Raw genomic sequence first — 20,679 nt, forward strand, 5'->3', positions numbered from 1 at the left:
AGTTTTTCTAATATGCTCCAGATATATGCAATGGTGATAGATTTTGTATAATCTTTCTGAATTAGAGAGAGTAGGGAGGACTGCAGTTATGGGGGTTTAATGTTTTTTGGATTTTGTGAGGACTGGCTAATAAAGTGTGAGAATGTAGTCACATTCAGTAGTTAGGGCACTCCTATCAGAACTGATTAATTTTGCCCTGTTATATAGGTTTTTTTTAATCCTGTATTGTTGGGAATGGGTGGAGGATGACTCCTGGTTAATGTATCTACCAACATGAGTGGGTTTTCTATAAATACAGAATGCCAAGGCTGGTATATAATCAGGAGTGCCTAGGAAAGGGAGAGTGCTGTTTTTCCTTTTCTTAGGTGAACTGGATCTTAGGATGTTGATGGTTAAGATGTGTTAGGAATATGCTAAGAGTATCCAGACGATGTGGCCAAATGGAGAACACATTAAATTATTTATTATAATTAGCATTCAGTACATATTGTAATTTTCTGAAAAATAATAGTTATCAGAATCAAACGGAACAGAATTAAAAAAAAAGTATGAAAAAGTAATAGAAGAACAAATGGGATTCAGAAATGGTAGAGTAATCAAAGATGCAATCTTAGTTTTACAGAGACTAGCAAAATTTAACTTGGGGGGGGGGGACTTTTTTGTATACTTTATTATTGACTACAGAACTGAAGATAAGGATATCCTAGATGTCTGAAGTAATTACTTTGAAAGACTGTTAAATAAACAGCAATGACTGTACTAGAAATTTTTCAGGAGGAATGCAAAGAAGCATATATATATCAATACTTGAGATAGAAAAAGTTGTCAAAAAATTTGAAAAGGCAGCTGGAACAGATGATATTTGACAAGAAATGCTTAATTATGGAGGTATAAAGGTTTTCAGTGGTTTATACTTCATAATTCTGAGGGCCAAGTCAGAAGGTCGAATTCCCAATGAACAGAGTAGCGCTTTCAATAGTACCCAATTATAAAAAGGGGAATAAAGCTGAGTGTAAGTATTACAGAGGAACTTCTCTACTAATTCAAGCAAGATTTATGTGCAAGCATACTCAAAAAGAGGTTGAGAAAGATTATGGAAGAGAAACTTGGAGAAAAACAGGCTGGGTTCAGACCAAATAGAGGTTATCAAATTTCAGGTTTTCACTTTATGAGAAATAGTTGAAAAATCATGGGAATATGACAAGGATCTGTACTTAAGTTTTATAGATCTGGAAAAGGCATATGACAAGGTGCCCAGAGAAAAGCTTTTCAAAACATTTCAATTGTATGGGGTAAATGGAACATTATACCAAGCAATACATAGTCTACACTATCTACCAATAATTGTCTGGACACTTTAGCAATTTACAATTAATACCAGCAGGCCAACCCTAATATCGGGTATGTTCACCTTTGGCTTTGATCACCTACTACACCTTTTGAGGGAGGGTTTCCACCAATGTGCAGCAGACATCGGGTGGAATTTGTTTCCATTCCTCCATCGAAGCAGCACTGAGTTCAGCTCCACACTGAGGAAGTGCTGCTCTGGACCTCAATCACTGCTCCAATTTGACTCAGAGTGTTCGATGGGATTGAGGTCAGGACTCTGTGCAGGCCAGGGCAGTCATTTGACACCCATCTCTTCATACCATTCCATAACAGCTGCAGCTTTGTGGCATGGGGCATTGTCATCTTGATAGTAACGCACGTCTGTTCCATAAAAACTACACAGTGTAGATACAGAGAATGACTAAATCTCAGTGGATGGATTATGTTAGAAGTGCCTTTAAAAGTCAAAATATAAGACCTGGCAATAGTGGAGAAATGAGAATTAACAAATTAATATGGAAAAAAAAGTATTAACATTCAGCTAATAATAATAATGCAAACCTTAATCCTGCAGATTACTGTAGTATCCTGTATGCTTCATGAGGATACAAAGGATACATACAAATAATGATGAAATCTTGAAAATTTCAGATGCATGTGGCTGTCAAACCACATTAATGTTTCCTTTCAGATATGCAGTGCTTTATGATTTTAATTCAGAAATTACTCTTGTATCAAAAAAAGTTTAATAGAAATGTACAGATAGGTGATGGATAGTTATGCATCTTAAGTTTCACACTATTAAACACAGCAATACAAGAGCAAATCAAGTCATGTGCTAAAATTTTGTTGGATTCCAAACCATCATCTTCAGAGTGCGAGCAAATGTGGCACAGTATAAAGCAGTAATAATCAAGGCAGTGGAAACATTTTAAAAGTGTACTGCTCAAAAGGACTGACACCTTATCTGAGCCCTCAAATAATGGTTAAAAAGAAATTTATAGCTATTAAATTGATCTCAAAATTTAAAATTTCTTCCAAATTTTTGCACCAATAAGTTAATTTAGACATGCTTGTGGAGGTTTGGGGAATGCTTTTGCTGACTCCAAAAATAAAGACACTGATTCTCAGAGGTATGTTGTAAACAATTCAATGCCTCTAATGATAGTTAAAAATAAGTTTACTACTGTCAGGTCAGACTCAATTTCAAAACTGAAAATGACTGCCTTCCAGATGAAAGAAAATTATCAATATGAAGCCAGTTGAGATTCACGTGCTTCACTACTGCTGCTCCTGGCTCTAAAACAGACTTGTAATAACTTTTTAACAGCATTCCATTTATTCCATCTGAATATGCCGTTATATGCCATATTCAGAGTATGGTGGGCCCAGTGCTCCAGAAATTCACATGCCTATGGCATGGGGATCAGAAACAAGTGGGCAGACTTTTCAGAAATGTTCAGCCTCATTCTAAATGCATTCAAAATATATTATTTTAAATTTTCAAAATATATTATTTTGAATTTTCAAAATATATTATTCTGAATTCAAAACATCTCATTCACTGTCAGGTTATTTGATCGCTGGTGAAAGCCAACAAATTTATTAAAGAAGTTTTATTTTCAGAGTTGGAAATAAAACTTCTGGATCTGAAATCCTTAATTTGAACACTACAGCTTTCCCTTTTAAAGAATCACAAAATGACTTGCAATTTTATTTGTCAGTTTTCTCTAAAAGTCATATCGTTAACTAATCATCTTCGCTTTCTTCCATCCTTTTATCTCCTTTAAGGTTCAGAACTTTACAATATCTTTCTATATGAAAGACTACAAAAAATGAACAGTAGTTAAAAACTAATTAATTATTATTATTATTATTACGGGTATCTCCATGGAGTCAGTAGACTCATCGCGGGAGACCCAAACTAGCAAAACAATATCTGTCATATCTCTTCTTGAATTCATTTACAGACAAAGAGCTCACAACTAAGTCAGGCAATGAATTCCACTCATTCACCACCCTCCAGGCAAAAAACCTTGTTCTGACACCTTTGTTAACCACACTCTTCTTTAATTTCCAGAGATGGCCTCTTGTTCTTCCATCACTATCACACAGCTGAAACATTTCCCCTGCATCAATCCTATAAAAACCTTTTAGTAATTTGAATGTTTCTATCATATCCCCTCTTCTTCGCCTATCAACCAATCTCTGCAATCCACAAGCTCTCAATCTATCAATGTAGGGAGCATTTTTTATATCACTCACCAACTTGGTCACTCTTCTCTGAACCCTCTCCACAGCCTCCTCATCTCCAAGGAATCCAGGTGACCAGACCTGAGCACAGTAATCCAAATGTGGAAGTATCAATGCTTTATAAAGGGGAATAATAACCTCTTTATCTATGGATGTCAGTGTGTTCCTCAACAACTAAGTAATCCTATGTGCAATCTTGGACACCTTAGCAATGTGTCCTCTGAACTTCATCTCCCTATCTACCAATACCCCTAAGTCCCTAGCCTCATCAATCTCTTGGAGTACCTTTCCATCGATGTAGTACACAGCTGGTAATCTTTTAATCCCAAAATACATGACTTTACACTTTTCCACATTGAACTGACATCCATTTTCTTTTGCCCATTTTACCAGCTTATTTAAATCCTCCTGCAAACTTTCAACATCAGCTTGATTTTTTATTGCACTACACAACTTTGCATCATCAGCAAACAACTGAATATCTCCCTTTAAGCCATTTCCTATATCATTTATATACAAATTAAACAACATTGGCCCAAGCACAGAGCCCTGAGGCACACCACTGGTCACCTGCCTCATTCTGAACTCGGCTCCTCCATACACCACCTTATGGTATCTCTCCCTGAGCCATTCTCCTATCCATATCACCAATTTAATATCCATTCCCATCCGCTCCAATTTGCGTAACAGTGTTCTATGGGGTATCCTGTCAAAAGCCTTAGCAAAATCCAGAAGTACCACTGTGTAGCCAGTTCCTTTGTCCAACTCAGATGTTATTCTATTATGAATAGTTAATAGATTGCTAAGGCAGGATCTACCTTTAACAAAACCATGTTGGCCTCTATAGAGTATCATATCCTGATCCACCCATTCTTGAATTTTGTCTTTAACCAACTTTTCCAATACTTTTACCACTACTCCTGAGATGGTGATTGGTCTGTAATTCAATACCGCAGTTTTAGAGCCACCCTTATGCAAAGGAACCACTTTGCCTAACTTCCACTCCCTAGGGACCATACCAGAGTTCAAACTTAAATTAAATATCCAGGTAAGAGGGGTTGACAATTCATTTGCACATTCACGCAACACCCGAGCTGATATTCCATCTAAGCCTACTGCAGTGTTTGCATTTAAGTTTTGCAATATATTTAATACCTCTGATTCTTTAGCTTCAATTCTCACATTTGGTATTGCTATAGGTGTAGAGATATCCTCACTTGGGTGATAGACTTTCGAGAAGTGATCACTCAGTAACTCGACTATTACATCTGATTTTGTCACTTCAATACCATCAGCACCCACTAAGGTTATCCTTCTGAAGTCATTCTTCCTCTTACTTGCCACATAGCGGAAGAACTCTTTGGGATTACCCTTGATCTCTTTGGCTAAGGTCTTCTCATAATCTGATTTAGCTTTTCTTACTATGCTGGTAACCTTCCTAGCTTGAGCCTTGTACTGCTCATGGGTGTCCTGATCGCCCTTCTCCTTGTAAATTCTCCATAACATTTTCTTTTTTTGCAGTTCAAGCTTGATACTACTGCTCATCCATCTAATGCCTGCCTTGTTTGACCTCCTGACCATGGGGACACAATCTGATATTGCTTTCCTCAGATACCCGCTGATTTTATCCCAAGCACTGCTAACATCTTTCCCTTGCAATATGTTCTGCCATGGGATGGCTGCAAGTAGTACATCCAGTACTTTTTTTTTTTTTTTTGGAAAACAATAAGTGCTGGTATGCATTCTTTGCTAGCAGGAAAAGATGAGTAAAACCATACCACAAGTATCACGGTTTCACATTCCAAACAAAAGCAATCACAAACATATTATTTACATATAATATAACATTATATAATTTTATATTATATGTACATACGTTGCTCTTCTTTGCAGTCACAATGGATTCACTGGTAAGGCATGATAACAATTTAATCATATAATTTCTTCATTTATAATATTGAGATAGGAGTACTTAAGGATCATAGTTGGATAAATGGAAAGAAATCTGCAGATTGTTATTTAGGAATGTGGAGAACCGACAAGTTGCATTTGAAATTAATGTTGAAGTTAATGTTGCACATATCAAAAATAATGCCAATTTGTACAACATCTATTGCTGCTTTCTACTATTGTTTTAAAATAAAGTATTTACCGTATTTACTTGAATATAATTTGGACTTTTTTCCTCAAAAATTAAAGTTAAAAAATCATGGTGCAATTTTCAGAAACTAAAGTTTTTCAGGAAAAAATTAAATTGATATTTATAATTAAATCCTCAGTATTCATTATAGTAGAGTAGAGTAATGTGGGCAAATATGAGAATGGGAAACTGGACAATGAGACTTATTTGTGCCTATGGTCCCACAGAAAGTTCTACTAAGGTAGAAGTGGAGGAATTTTTTGATGCTTTAGAAAAAGCAACTGACAAAATGAAAAAGGAAAAATTAGTCCTTGTTGGGGATCTAAACAGCAGAGTAGGAAATGATTGTGAGACATACAAAAATATTTTAGGAAAATTTGGAGAAAAGAGCAAAGCTAATAATGGCAAATATCTGTTGGATTTCTGCTCAGGAGATGGACTGGTTATTACTAACACCATGTTCCAACATTAAAATGTGCACAAATTCACATGGAGAGAAGAGGCTAGGAATAAGAAAAGTCTCATTGACTATGTTATTGTTGATAGTGATGTTTTCTCGCTGGTGCAGGACACCACAGTGTACAGAGGATTTGAAAATGGAAGTGATAACTATTTAGTTTTGAGCAGGATAAAATTGAATTTCATATTGAAAAGAATAACATCTAAGAAAGTTTTAAAGCGAATAAAAGTTGAGCAGCTCTCAGATGTCAATTGTAGACTAAAATACACAACGATTATTGAAGAAAAAATTAAAGAGTTTGAGAACAGGAATCAAACCTTGGAGATTCAGTGGCAAACTCTGAAGAAAACACTGATTCATTCTGCCAGAGAGGCATGTGGTGAAGTTGTCCGCAAGTATACAAAAATCAGAACTCCCTGGTGGACACAGGAAGTTAAAGAGGCAGTGAAGGAAAAGAAGAAAGCATATCAAAAGTTCCTGTCAAATAAGTCAACTTGTGCTCTTAGAGAATACAGAGACAAATGCAAGAATGCTAAACACTGTGTAAAACTAGCTAAACAAAAGTCATGGGAGGACTTTGGCAAAAATATAGAAAATAAATATCAAGAAGGTGACAAAAATTTTCTGGAGGTTGTTGAAGAAGCTTAGGAATGGAGGAAAGAGTACTGTAAAAGGAGTTAGAGATGATAAATGTGACATGAAAACAGGAGAAAAAGATATCCTTGAGGTATGGAGTAATTACTTCAAACAATTGCTAAATGAAACAAGCAGTGATAACAGCACAGTGGTAAAAAACACTGACCAGACATGCAGTCAGGAATACATATCCATACTTCAAGTAGAAAAAGCCATCAAAGGCTTGAAATGTGGAAAGGCAGCAGGAGTAGATGATATTCGACCAGAAATGCTCGAGTATGGAGGTATAAAAGTCTTATAGTGGCTGCACTGCATAGTTCAGAAAGCCTGGACAGAGGGACGAATTCCTGATGATTGGAGTAGAGCTCTCATAGTACCCATATATAAAAATGGAAATAAAACTGAATGTGAGAATTACATAGGTATTTCCCAACTGAGTGTTCCTGGCAAGATCTATGCAAGTATACTTGAGAAATGGTTGAGAAGAATTGTGGAAGAAAAGCTTGGTAAAGAACAAGTTGGATTCAGGCCAAATAGAGGCTGTCAGGATCAGATCTTCACTTTACGACAAATAGTCGAGAAAGCATGGGAATATAACAAAGATCTGTATTTAAGTTTAGTCGATTTGGAGAAGGCATATGACAAGGTGCCAAGAGAGAAGCTATTCAATACACTGCAGTTATATGGTGTCAATGGAGCATTATATCAAGCAATACTTAGTCTTTATTTGAGTTATAAGTCAGCATTTAGAATTGAAGGAAGTACAGGAAGATGGTTTAATGTTAAATCTGGTGTGAGACAAGGATGTACATTATCCCCTCTGTTATTCATTATCTATATGGATCACATTATGAAGGAAAGTGCTATTAAAAATGATATCGAAATTGGAGATGTTAATGTCAACTCTTTGCTTTATGCGGATGATGTTATACTTCTAAATAAATCCGCTACAAGTCTACAAGATTCTCTGACTAAATTAAATAGCTGTTGCAATAGATATGGTATGAAGGCCAGCAATAAAAAGACAAAGACAATGAAAATAGGCAGAATCATTGAAAATGACAACTGTGTTGTGAATGGAGAACCTGTGGAACAAGTAAAACATTTCAGCTATTTAGGCATGATTTTTAATGAAGATGGTAAATTAAATATAGAAATAGACAACAGAATCAGCAAAGCTGGTATGGTGGGAAGTCAATTGAATAAATTCATATGGAATAAGAGAGAAATTAGTGAGAACACTAAATTAGCTGTATACAAGACAGTGTTTAAACCAGTTTTAACTTATGGATCTGAGAGCTGGGTCAGAAGTAAAACTCCTGACCAAAGACTAGAGACCACAGATATGAGAGTCCTGAGAAAGATTATAGGCGTGAACAGATGGTATCAATGGCAATATCATATTAAAAACGAGGATATTAGGAAAGAACTTGACATTGTCAGCATCCAGGAATGCGTTAGCAGAGCTAATCTCAGGTGGTATGGTCACTTAAACAGAATGGTAAAGGAAAGATAGCAAAACGAGTGATCTCTGCCAGGTGGGCAGCAAAACGACCCAGATGAAGACCAAGATATAGGTGGATTGTAATGGTACAAAGTGACTTAGACGATAGAAATATAAGATCTGATAATGTTGGAGTCTTGACAAGTAACAGATTGATTTGGAGGAAAACTGTAGATAGGAAGTTAGTAATGATGTAATTTTTTTCATGTAGTACTATCATATCCTGTACACCCCGTGAGGGTACATGGCAGGAATTTGATGATGATGTATTCATTATCGATGTTATTTACATGATCAGTAGCTCACCTTCAGCATGAGATATATAAAGTTGAATCTTTAGGAACAATGCTTCTTTAATTAAATTAAAACAACAGTTTCATTATTGATTGTCCTTTTATCATTTTGGAATCACATGATCTTTGAGTTTAAAACCAAAACTGTAATTTGAATGTTTCTCCATATTACAAGCAAAAATTAACAGTAATTTACAACAGCGCTTCCCAAACTGTGGGCCGTGGCCCCCTTGGGGGCCGTAGGTTTTGTTGAGGGGAGCCGTGAAATAATGAAAACAAATTTCAAATGTTTTAAGACTAAGTATATTTTTTTTTATTTTAAAAGAAACGTATTTAACTTTTATTATTTCTTTTTTGTTATTTTTTATATTTTAATGGAAAAATTCACACATTGGTGTTGGTTCACAAACTTTGCTTCCTGCATATTTCGGCGCTTAACGAATATTAGTAAATATTGCTTATTCATATGTTTCATTTCAAAGCAGTGGTTAATTGTATTTACTTCGAATGTTCTCCAGGGAAGTTCCAAATCTTTCTGTCCCTTTCATAATGCGTTCGTAATCAGGGACTGTTGATATTGACTTTATATACATATCAAAACTCGTTTATATTATCACTGTCATCCGAGCTAGTTTTCTGTTACCAATAAAAGTTTCGCATATACTTCACACATGAAAAAAAGCTTAAACAAGTTCATGTGGGGATATAGTAACTCGCTTGCAGTGGTAAACAACACGCCCTCCCTAAGAGCCACTATACTGCAGAGGCAATAAAAATAAGTATACTTTTATTATGCCAGTGAATAAGGTATGAGGAGTCTGTGTAATATATTTCTCAACAAATAGTGCAATTAGAAACAAATGGGATAAAAACCACTAGTGAATGAATCACATGTCCCCTCATACAGAAACTATGCTGTATAGACTGAAACAAAACCATATGTTGCATGGGAAAACATAGTATCTACCTAAAAACTATTGTTATTAATTAGATGTATGCGAGTTCGATTTCCCAAGGCAGTAATAAAATTCAACCGAACGTATTAAAATTTGTAAAAGTGTTAAAACTAAGTAATATATATATATATATAATGAATGTTATGGCAGTTTCACATATGGAATTCGGTTGAAGAGAGTTAGCATTTCAACTCAATTATCAGCTATGCTTTTATCTTTCGATTGCGCGATCTTTTGTTAATACCGCACCAATCATATGCACGTTTTAATAAACAGACATGTTTATGTCTGTTTCGCGTTAGGCTTAATTACCGTAAAAGGAGAAAAGTCACAAAAATGAAAAATGTTCCTGGTCCGGGGATTCCCGTATTCAGGTAATATTCACTAATTTCATGTTATCAGTCTGTGGTGTGCCAGTATTGGTAAGTGGTGATATTATTTTATCTATTCTATGTTAAAAAATATAACCCTGAGATGGATAAGTGGTTGATAAAAAATAAAAATAAAATCCCGCGAACAATCAGAAGAAGCAGAAACAGACTCAAAAAAAAAACAATATTTCATATTTTACCAGAACAGCCCGCATCGTCTTCAGACCAAACGGTAAGAGGCAAAAAATGTAATATATGCATTTGATTTTTGCAATATTCGCTGTGTATGTTTTGTATTGAATATAAATACAATAAATATAATAATAATATATCTCTATTACGATTTTTTTCGAGGGGGGCCATGAAATATTTTAATTTTTGCAAAGGGGGCCCTGACATCCAGAAGTTTGGGAAGCACTGATTTACAAGACTTCAGATATATTATAAACAATCCTTCACAAATGACTAATGAGAAGTGAAAGCAGAGTGCGAAAGAGACATAGGCCAGTAGAGATAGCGCAGCTATGAAGATGTGCATATGATTGGTGCGTTATTAACAAATGATCATGCAACTCAACAAAATAAAAGCAAGCTGACAATTGCCGAGCTGAAATGCAGATTCTCTACAACCGAATTCCAAAATATTTGAAACTGACATAGCATTCACTATCTATTTCTTGAAGTTTTAAACTTTTTTCGTGTGTGAGGTATATGTTAAACTTTTTAATTTCTTTTTGTAAAGTAAAAGTGATGCAAGATATATGTGAGGATGAGTTATATTCGAGTAAAGACTTTTATGATCCAGTTTTAAAGATGACTTGATAATTCATTGTATCTTTGTGAATACTATATAATATACAAAAATCCTATCTTATTTTTAAAGCATACTTTTATTCACAGAATAAACATATAGAAGATCTCAAGGGGTGCAAACCTTGGTTAACTATACCTCATTCTTAATTAGTCAAGTGGTGAACAGCTGTACATATGTTGCAACCTAATGAAATGCTAACAGTGTATCTTGTAACCTAAAGTGCCTTCAAATGCACTCTATCATAGGCATATTAATAAGAATCCTCAAACGTGTAGAAAGGCATACATGTCTGTCGTATATGCTGACTAATTTTGATGGTAATATATCAGAACACAGAAAGATAAGTAAATAATTATTTATTGATTTATTGCTGATATTTCGCTGCTGTTATAACCAGCATCTTCAGAGCACAAAACACAGTTTGTCATAGTATGCAAAACTACAACAACATGGTGTAATAACTGGACTAGTTTGAAAAACTGTAGCAACAACACAAAGACTAAAGTCCTAATTAGGTGCCCTCTACATAAAGAAAAAAAAAACACGGAGAGAGAGAGAGAGAGAGAAAGCAGGTACTAGTTATGTCTTAAGATGACTGTCTCCAAAATCTTAGAGAAATTTATACAGCCATATTTATTAAAATTCAGATTATGTTTCAGGGCTTCTGTTGCTTCTAAGAACAATCTCAATGATTTGTAAAAGTTTCTGTGCAGTACTTTTGTTTTTTTCCAGTTGATCCTGTGTTCAGGGATATTCAAAGCATGATCTGCTAGGCCTAACTTACCATAATGATAGTGCCATATGTATCTTTTATGTTCACTGATGCAGATGTCCACAGTTCTTCCTGTTTGAGCATAGTAAGCTTGATCACATGAGCAGGGCACTTAATAGACTCCTGGATGTGATAAAAGAGAGAAACTGTCTTTGGGTGAATGGATGAGAGTTGCTAATTTGACAGACGGTCTGAATTTGATATCTACAGGTCTCAATAAACATCAACTATGCACTGTATTCAGACCGTGTGTCAAATTAGCAACTCTCATCCATTCACCCAAGGACAGCATCTCTTCTTTATCACATCCATGAGTCTACGAAGTACCCTGCTCGTGTGATCAAGCTTACTATGGTCAAACAGGAAGAAATGTGGACATCCATACCAGTGAACATAAAAGATACATCTGGCAATAATACAGAAAGATGAGTAAATAATTATTTACTCATCTTTCTGTATTCTGATATATTACCATCAAAATTAGTCAACACATATTAATAAGAATTGCCTAAAAAGAAAGTTACACATGAAATGTATCACTTTTGCATAAATAAAAGAAGAAAACTTACCAATCATAAATGCTGGTGAGTCTTTCTTTAATTATGCATGATTCTAATAAAAACATCAGATGCTTGGCAGAATCTGTACAATTTTGACTTTGTTCCAATAAAACAACTGAAAAAAAAAAGTTAATGCTTCATAAATGAACACAAACCGGAGAAAGAATATTATATTAATTCATATTTATTGCACTTATCACACATTTTGCAAGATCAATATGACAAAAGCCTGGTTGGCCGAGTGATTAGCGTATCCACTCTTCAGCCAAAAGGCTGCGGGTTCAAATCCCGCCGTGGGAATGCATGTGTTGTGGTTGTTTGTGAAAATACTAGAGGGGTTGTGGTCGGCGGTAGATGGCGTTGGTGTAGACGATGAAAGTAGTTGTAGTTGGTGGATTGAGTGGTGGAGATGGATGGCTGTGGAGTAGGTGCCCTCCCTCGATGAGTCTTTGGACTCCCTGGAGGTGTCATGTAATAATAATAATAAAAATTTACCAGTACAAGCAGTTCTTGCTTTATGAATTCCCGTTTTACGAATTTTTATCTTTAAGAATTTTTTGGACTGGAATTTTTATTTTAAATTGTGCGCAGCGAAGGCAATTAGAGGTGTGCATGGGGAATTACACAATATGTAATGACGTAATAATTAGAACAAGCCTCTGTCACTCACGAGCCTTGGCGAGGCAAGTGTGTTATTCACAATTTTCTTCATTTACATCTGGTTTTTTATTTTGTTTTCTTTTTAACTTTAATCCTTTCACTTTTCCAACAATGTCAAAAAGAAGCAACAGCATCAAGAGGGTAGCACTGTTAAAGCTCTCTTAGAAATTTTCTGTTTCCGCTTCTACAGTTTGCGCCATTTTAAAGGATAAAGAAAAATACTCGAAAGAAGTAAAAAATGTGCCATCTATGCAGTCTACATGGTTGCATAATAAAGAAACAGGCAGCATAATTCCTCTTATGGAAAAACTGTTAAGTACTTGGATAAGCAACCAAATTCAACGATTAAACATGCCTAATACAATTTGTACTAAAGCATTAGCCATTTTTAAAATGCTGAAACACCAAAAAGGGGATGACTGCAAAGAGACTTTTGCTGCAAGTAGCAGGTGGTTCAATTGGTATAAAAAAGCTAACTGGTTTGCATAATATTAAAGTAGAAGATGAAGTTGCAAGCGCCGATAGTGAAGCTGCAAAATCTTATCCAGAAGAAAAAGACAAAGAACATAATGAATATGAAACTCAAACTCAGTTTTTCACTTTAAAAGGCCTAGAAGCAGCATTTAAACTTCTTAAAAAAAGTTCAAGTAATCTTTGAATCACAAGATTCAGACTTTGAACGATTTAGTAAATTTTCCCACGAAATGAATAACACTTCTGATTGCTATCGAGCCGTGTTAAACGAAAAGAAGTGAAAGTCACCAAAACAGATGACACTTGAGGCCTTTTTTTTTTTTAAAAAAGTGCACCAAAGCTACCTAATATATCTCCTACTACCTCGATGGCTGCGGATTCACCCGTGATATAGAAATGAGCTAATTTTTTTTTTTTTCAAAGAATCTTTTTTTCATTTAATAATTTCAAAAAAATAACATAAGAAAAAATTAAAAATTTTTTCTTATGTTATTTTTTAAATATGTACATCTTTGGCCAGTAAAGTCTTTTTTAATCATTTAATATTCATTTTATATTTTATTCACAATATTTCTTCTGACGAATGTAACTCTCGCTTATAGCATTATTTCTAAGGTAAATAAACTCCAGCTTTACAAATGATCACCAGGAACCAATTAATTTGTAAAGGTGGGAACTATCTGTATTATCTTTTTCTTTCTTTCTTTTAAATCTCATTTAGGTGATATGTGTATTTAAAGTAATATATATATATATATATATATATATTGCCGGCCTGTTTGGCCGAGTGTGTAGTGCATCCGCTTTCAAGCCAAAAGGCTGCGAGTTGGAATCCCGACATGGGCATGGATGTTTGTGATTGTCTGTGAAAATACTAGTGATTCTCATAGAAAGGCTTATACGTTGGTTACACATGATTATTAACTAACTTAAGAAATTCACAATGTACACTAGAATCTAAATTCAATTAAACTTTAATATATATTTCCAATATTTCGGCAACATTACGTTGCCATCTTCAAAGGAACTTAAATTAAAGACACGTGCACACAGGCACTACACACAGTAAATGAGGACGAAGTGAGGAAGCTATTGTTTCTCCTAAAAGTCCTAATGGTGTCCCCTAGCGGGCTATGTAGGTATTCTTGTCCGTTGGGCTGAAGGTCTCCTGATGTACGTCTCCCAAATTTGGGGCAGTCTCATGCAACCAAATTTGTTGAGGTTGGCATGTTTCTTAGGGCTTAGGCTGATTCCATGAAAAGGCTTTCAAATTTGAACTTGCTATGGTGTATTATTGTGGCTTTCTTCCACTGTATCCAGAGCATGTTCTGCAAGACAAGAGTGGCTATACTGTTGAAACCGGATGTAATCTTTGTGTTCTGAAATTCTGATATTTGCTGTCCTGCCTGTTTGGCCAAAGTAGGACAGCTTACAGCTGCAAGGGACCGGGTATACACCAGATAGGTCTAGGGGAAGTGGCTGGTCTTTAGTCGAACGGATAAGGGATGCCAATTTTCTATACGGTCTGTAACAAAAGGTCAGGTCATGTTTATTCAGGATTTTGGTAATTTTTTCGAGGTGCCTCGGATGTAGGGAATGGTGATGGATTTAAAGTAATCCGTGTTGTGAAGGGTGGAGGGTTGTGGTTTACTGGTTTCAATATTTTTTTCATTTGGGGGGGGGGGGGGGGGAAGGTTAGCTTTTGGCTGAGAAAGTGTTGAGGATGCGATTTTGTTCAGTGGTTAAGGCATTGTCATTTGAACAGATTACTTTAGCCCTGTTGTATAGTGTCTTAATAACTCCATGTTGTTGTGTGTGTGGGGGGGGATTGTTTGTGAATGTATTTGCCTGTATGGGTGAGTTTTCTATAAACAGGGCCAGCCTTCTCTATAAAGGGGCTCGGGTGCAAGAAACCTTTGGGGGCCCTAAAATATTTTTCAAAGGTAAAAATTAAAGGATTCAAAATAAAAGCATTGTAAAACCTCTTACCTGCAAATGATTTTGGCACAGGAAAACAAAAAAAAAAACACATTTGAAATATAATACGTTTCTGCAAATGTGTACCGACTGTGCCCACTCGATCGTGGGGCCTGGGTGCATTGCACCCACTGCACCCCTGAGATGGCTGGCCCTGTCTATAAACTGAGAAAACCAAGGTTCCATCAGGCTGGCAGGTGACTAGTGTGTCTAGGAAAGGGAAGCTGTTGTTTCCTCTTTTTCCAGGGTGAACTTGATTCTGGGGTGTTGGTTGTTTAAGTGTGTTAAGAAGAAGGAGAGTTAGGCTTCTCTGCCTGGGATTGCTCTCCCAGTCATCCCTGCAACTGACTATAAGATCACACTGAACTAAGAAGATGGAACCATTTAAAAAACTTCTCACAGTAAAAATGGACAGAATTTTATCTCCCCCTGGTGAATACTGCATAATGTAGGTGGTCTATACTACCTAGCCTAAAATTTGATATATCCTAGAAAGCTTCTTTCTAAATACAAAAATCATCTGACTGAACATTAAAATTGCCACAATATAATATTGTAAAGCATTTGTATGTTATATTGCTGGTTTTCAAATCCAGGTTTCTTCTTAACTTTCCATAACTGGTATTTTAATTTATTAATTAAAAAAATCATAATTCTCTTCCCGTTACTGACAGGATCCCATAAGCAGGAGCCAGACCCAGGAGTAATACCAAGGTTAAAGTAATGAAGAAGTCATATTTCCCATATACAAAAAGCCATTAAACCTTATTATTAAAATACTCTGTATAAGAACTAGTTGTTGAAAGTATTTCTACTTGTTTATAAATTAAATTAAAGAATGCCAAGAAATTATATTCTTTATTGGTTATCAGCCAACATCTGCTTCATTGGTTATCAGTGCATCTGCAAGGTTGCAGATGCACTGATAACCAATAAAGAGGGGGTTTAATTATATTTGGCAGTTTATGTTAACTGCATTATCAGACTGTCAAAACTAATTTCATAACCAAGTCTCTACTGCTTCAAATGTTTTTCCACATATCTCCTTCATATATACATGCATAGGCTATTTTCCAATTCAGGAATGTGACAAATATTTAAGTTACTGAATGGGTTTTACAGGATTGAGTAATGGTGTCATTAACAAGGGTGTGGGGATTAGATTTTTAATTTAGAGAGTGGTGAATAACTGGAATGGATTGCTCAAATTTTATGTGAGCATAGTCGGTGCATTCATTCAGAGATACAACAGACACTATGTGAACCAGGGTCTCTTCTGTTTAGTCTTTGGGCTTCATAGAGTTAACAGTGCAATAATAATGACAAAACTTGGAGTTTTGATTATAATGCCATCTGCTAGTAAATTCATTTGTTATGGAATGAACCTTCATCAAAACAGTTCAAAACAGTATTCTTGTAATGGGACTTGGGTAAGGCTTTTTCCTATGGTTCTTCACTGCACATCATTTTGGCAATAAAAACTGTTTTTAAGACCATTTAATTTGTGAATGCAACCAACTAACAAAACTTACAGAATGTCCACAGCACAATTTCAATGCAGCCCTATGACTAGAGAGATTAAGGTTTGAATCCTACCTAAGATAGGAAGAATCTTATTATCAGCACTTTTCAAGTGAAGGTGAGTTAGCTGGTCTCATATGACAATAATAACGAATGTTCATAGTTCAATGGACATCTATAACAACATTAACATAACAAAAACATTAACAATATCCATAACCAGGCAACCGACCAGGAAAAACATACACAGTTTACATACAAGAATACATATTTAGGCAGAAGACTAACCATCTTATCCTAAAATTATGATTATGAAAGCCAACCCAGACAGATCATGGGCTTTAAGGGTCCTGTAAGGATTATTATTATTATTACTTTATTCACATAACTGATACACAATCAAAACAAGATATCATTTAAACAACAATTTGACTGGTGATACAGAGCAATTCAGATTCTGTCCAAGAATCTATGAATAGTCTGTCAGCATCGTAAAATATGGACCATTCTAAGTAATGCTGTTTTTTGCAGTTTATATGGGATCACTTCGTTGATGTTTAATTGCTGTAAATAGTTGGATAGCTTCTTTGAAATTGCACCAAGTCCACCGATAACTATTGGAATGTCTTTGGTGTGTTTAAGCCACAGTCGGCCAACTTCGATTGCCAGATCTCGATATTTAGTAATTTTTTCCAGTTCTTTGTTGTTAATGTTGATATCACAGGGTACTGCAATATCAATAATCCAAACTGTCAATATTTGATAATTGTGATGTCAGGTCTATTGTGTTCCAAATGTCGATCAGTTTGTATTCTAAAGTCCCAGAGAATTTTTGCTGTTTCATTTTCCAATGCTGTCTCTATTGCAAGAATAAGTCAGATGGCATTATTATTTATAAAGTACTTTGTATGAAACATTACAATATATATATATATACTAGTGTGTGTGTGTGTGTGTGTGTGTGTAGTTGGGAAAAAAACAGGGGGAGGCAAATGAAAATAAAAGTAATATTCTTACATAGAAAAATGTTTGAAACAACTCACCTAATTCTGGAATAACTGTATACTGATTGTAATCTGTGTTCTTGCAGGTTGCATCATGGATGGTGAAAGAGATTAAAAGTAACAAACGAAGATGAAGGGAATCTTGGCCAACCATTTCCATAAATAATACACAAGCTGAAGTAACTTTCTTATTGATATAGTGACTGAGTGCTAGTGACACCACTTCTTTGCAAACAGCTTTAGTCCTGCAAAAGTATACATATTTTTAAATTACTATGCAAAATGCTTTAGCAGTTAAAACTGTTTACTGTTACTGACCCATTTGTTTACAGGCATGGCAGAGGTCACCTAATTGGCAATTTTCTTTTTTTTTTTAGTCTCCATAGGTTTGCTTTCTAATACTATATGCTTGCAAGTTAAATAATGAGAAATGGGAAAAACATCTCAGAAAAATGTGTATAAGCTTTTCCCACCACATGTAAAATAAGAAAGAAAATGAGAATTCTGTTTAGTTAAACTCTGCTAATCTGCCGATCAAACATAGTTTCTTTGAACAAAAAGTTTCTAACCATAGTTTTTTCAACTCTTTTACAAACAATAATACAGCAAGTACAGACCCCCAATACACATACTTATATTTAGTTGTGAAGCTTAAAATCAGCATAAAGATACAAAAGATTTTATACACACAAACATTAGCAATAAATAGATGGTTGTAGTCAAACTACAAGATGGGACCATAACCAGAAATAGATATGCTACAGCAAAAAGAATTGCAAAATTTTTACTCAGTATTATATCAGGATGATGAATTAAATGAAGAAGAAGAAGAAGACAACTACGAAACAGCTGAGGTACCACAGATTCTACCAGAAGAAGTTATGTGGAACATCCAAAGCTTGCAAAATGGGAAAGCTGCAGGTGAGGATGCAGTTATAGCTAATTTCGTCAAGTCACCTTTTTATGATTCAGAATTAGGGTAGTCTTCTTCCATGTTCTTCGTACATCATTTTTCTTCAAGCATAAAGTAAAGTAAAGTTTTTTTAAGAGTTTGTAGATTATTTCTGCACCAGTTTTTAGAAGTTCAGCTATAACTCCATCATGTGGAACATCCAAAGCTTGCAAAATGGGAAAGCTGCAGGTGAGGATGGAGTTATAGCTGAACTTCTAAAAACTGGTGCAGAAATAATCTATAATCTACAAACTCTTAAAAAAACTATTTACTTTATGCCTGAAGAAAAATTATGTACCAAGAACATGGAAGAAGAATACCCTAATTCTGATACATAAAAAGGTGACTTGACGAACTATCGACATATCAGTCTACTATCAGCGATTTACAAAGTGTTGACAAAACACTTTGTAAAGCGTTTTGTCACTTAATTTTAATCTCTTGCAATTAAGAGTCTTAACTCATAGGCATTGTGCAATGCTAGACCTAGCACAACCAAAAGAACCAGGCAAGCTTTCGAAGAGGGTTTAGTACAGTGAACCATATTCAAGTTGTACAGCAGATTATTGAACGGTGTAATGAATATCAATTACCACTATGTCTTGGTTTTTATTGACTATGAGAAAGCCTTTGATTCACTTAAAACTTGTGCATGCAATACTTGACCATTACAAAACCAAAAGTGGAGGAGCCATACATCAGGACCATCAAATCAGCATACACGAATGCAACAGCAGTAATTCATTTGAATGGAAACATCTCTATTGTGGAAATACAGAGAGATAGAAGACATGGTGACATAATATCTCCAAAATTATTCACAGCATGCCTAGAAGAAATATTCAAACTTCTTGTGTTTGAATAACTTCTAGGGAAGAGAAAAGGCTGAAGATAAATGGAAGATATTTAAGACATTTATGTTTTGCAGATGACATAGTTATCTTTACTTCAACTGAGCATGAATTACAGATTCGTATTCATGAACTCCAAATTGCTAGCAAAACAGCTGGCCTAAAGATAAACCTAAAGAAGACCCTAGTTATGTTCAAATAGCTAGCCCAACCAGAAATAATAAAAATCAATAATGATGAAATTAAACAAGTAGATCATTACATATACTTAGTACAACAGATATCAATCAATGGAACAAAATATCATGGATGAAATTAAAAGACATGCAATGCTTGGAGGAAAGCATTTCGAAAATTGCAGTCAATATTCAAAAGTCAACTACATTTATGCCTGATTATAAAAAGTTTTTAACCGATGTATTCTTCCTATATTGACATATGGCTGTGAAACATGGACACTAAATGCAAAAGAGATTCAAAAATTAAGAGCAACACAATTTAGTATGGAAAGAAGTATGTTTGGTATCACAAGACTGGATCACAAAGGGACTACATGGATAAGAAAACAAACCAAAGTCTCTGACATCACAGGAAGAGTGAAACATCTGAAGTGGCAATGAGATGGGCACAGTGTGTGAAGACAAGATCAATGATGGACAAAAGACATACTAGATTGAATTCCATGAGAGGAAAACTGCCGACGACATAAATCATGGTAGACTGATGCTATGATCAGATTTGCAGGAGTGATATGGGAATGGAGAGCCATGGACAGACAGTTTTGGATTAATCTTAGAAATGACATCATTCAGAAGTGGATTGAAAATGGATGATGATATATTACTGCTATACATTGGTTTCCATAAATTAAGGAATAAAGAGAAAAACTGCACCAACTCGAGAGCAAAAAGAAAATCATATGAAAGGCAGATACACTACTGGGAGGAAGGAAGTATTGCAGTTTATATGTATATTAATGCCATAAGTGTGAAGAATTTTTGGCATTAGTAATTATTATTATTATTATTATCCTAAGATCCCATGGAATAAAAGACTCATCTTGGAGGTCCCTATGTCAAACACAGAGTTCATCATACAAATGTGTCTAAAACACATTCAAATTCTCTGCAGACACCCCACTCTCGGGTAATG

At 35.2% G+C, this 20,679-nt stretch overlaps 1 protein-coding gene across 3 annotated transcripts in view; it reads right to left on the reverse strand.

Moving 5' to 3' along the window:
- The window catches only part of LOC150098264 (spatacsin), an 891,110-nt gene that overhangs the window by 426,207 nt on the left and 444,224 nt on the right, over nucleotides 1-20,679 (reverse strand). For all 3 annotated transcript variants that reach the window (XM_090406151.1, XM_090406152.1, XM_090406153.1), the window contains exons 18-19: nucleotides 17,764-17,969; nucleotides 12,098-12,203 (exon numbers count right to left, since the gene is read on the reverse strand). In XM_090406151.1, coding sequence (XP_090262277.1) covers nucleotides 12,098-12,203; nucleotides 17,764-17,969 — 312 coding nt within the window. The remainder of the gene's footprint in view (nucleotides 1-12,097; nucleotides 12,204-17,763; nucleotides 17,970-20,679) is intronic.

This window comes from Typopeltis vanoorti, chromosome 16 (genome assembly GCF_054136105.1).
Source record: "Typopeltis vanoorti isolate ZY-2024b chromosome 16, IOZ_Tvanoo_1.0, whole genome shotgun sequence".
In the NCBI taxonomy this organism is placed as follows: Eukaryota; Metazoa; Arthropoda; class Arachnida; order Uropygi; family Thelyphonidae; genus Typopeltis; species Typopeltis vanoorti.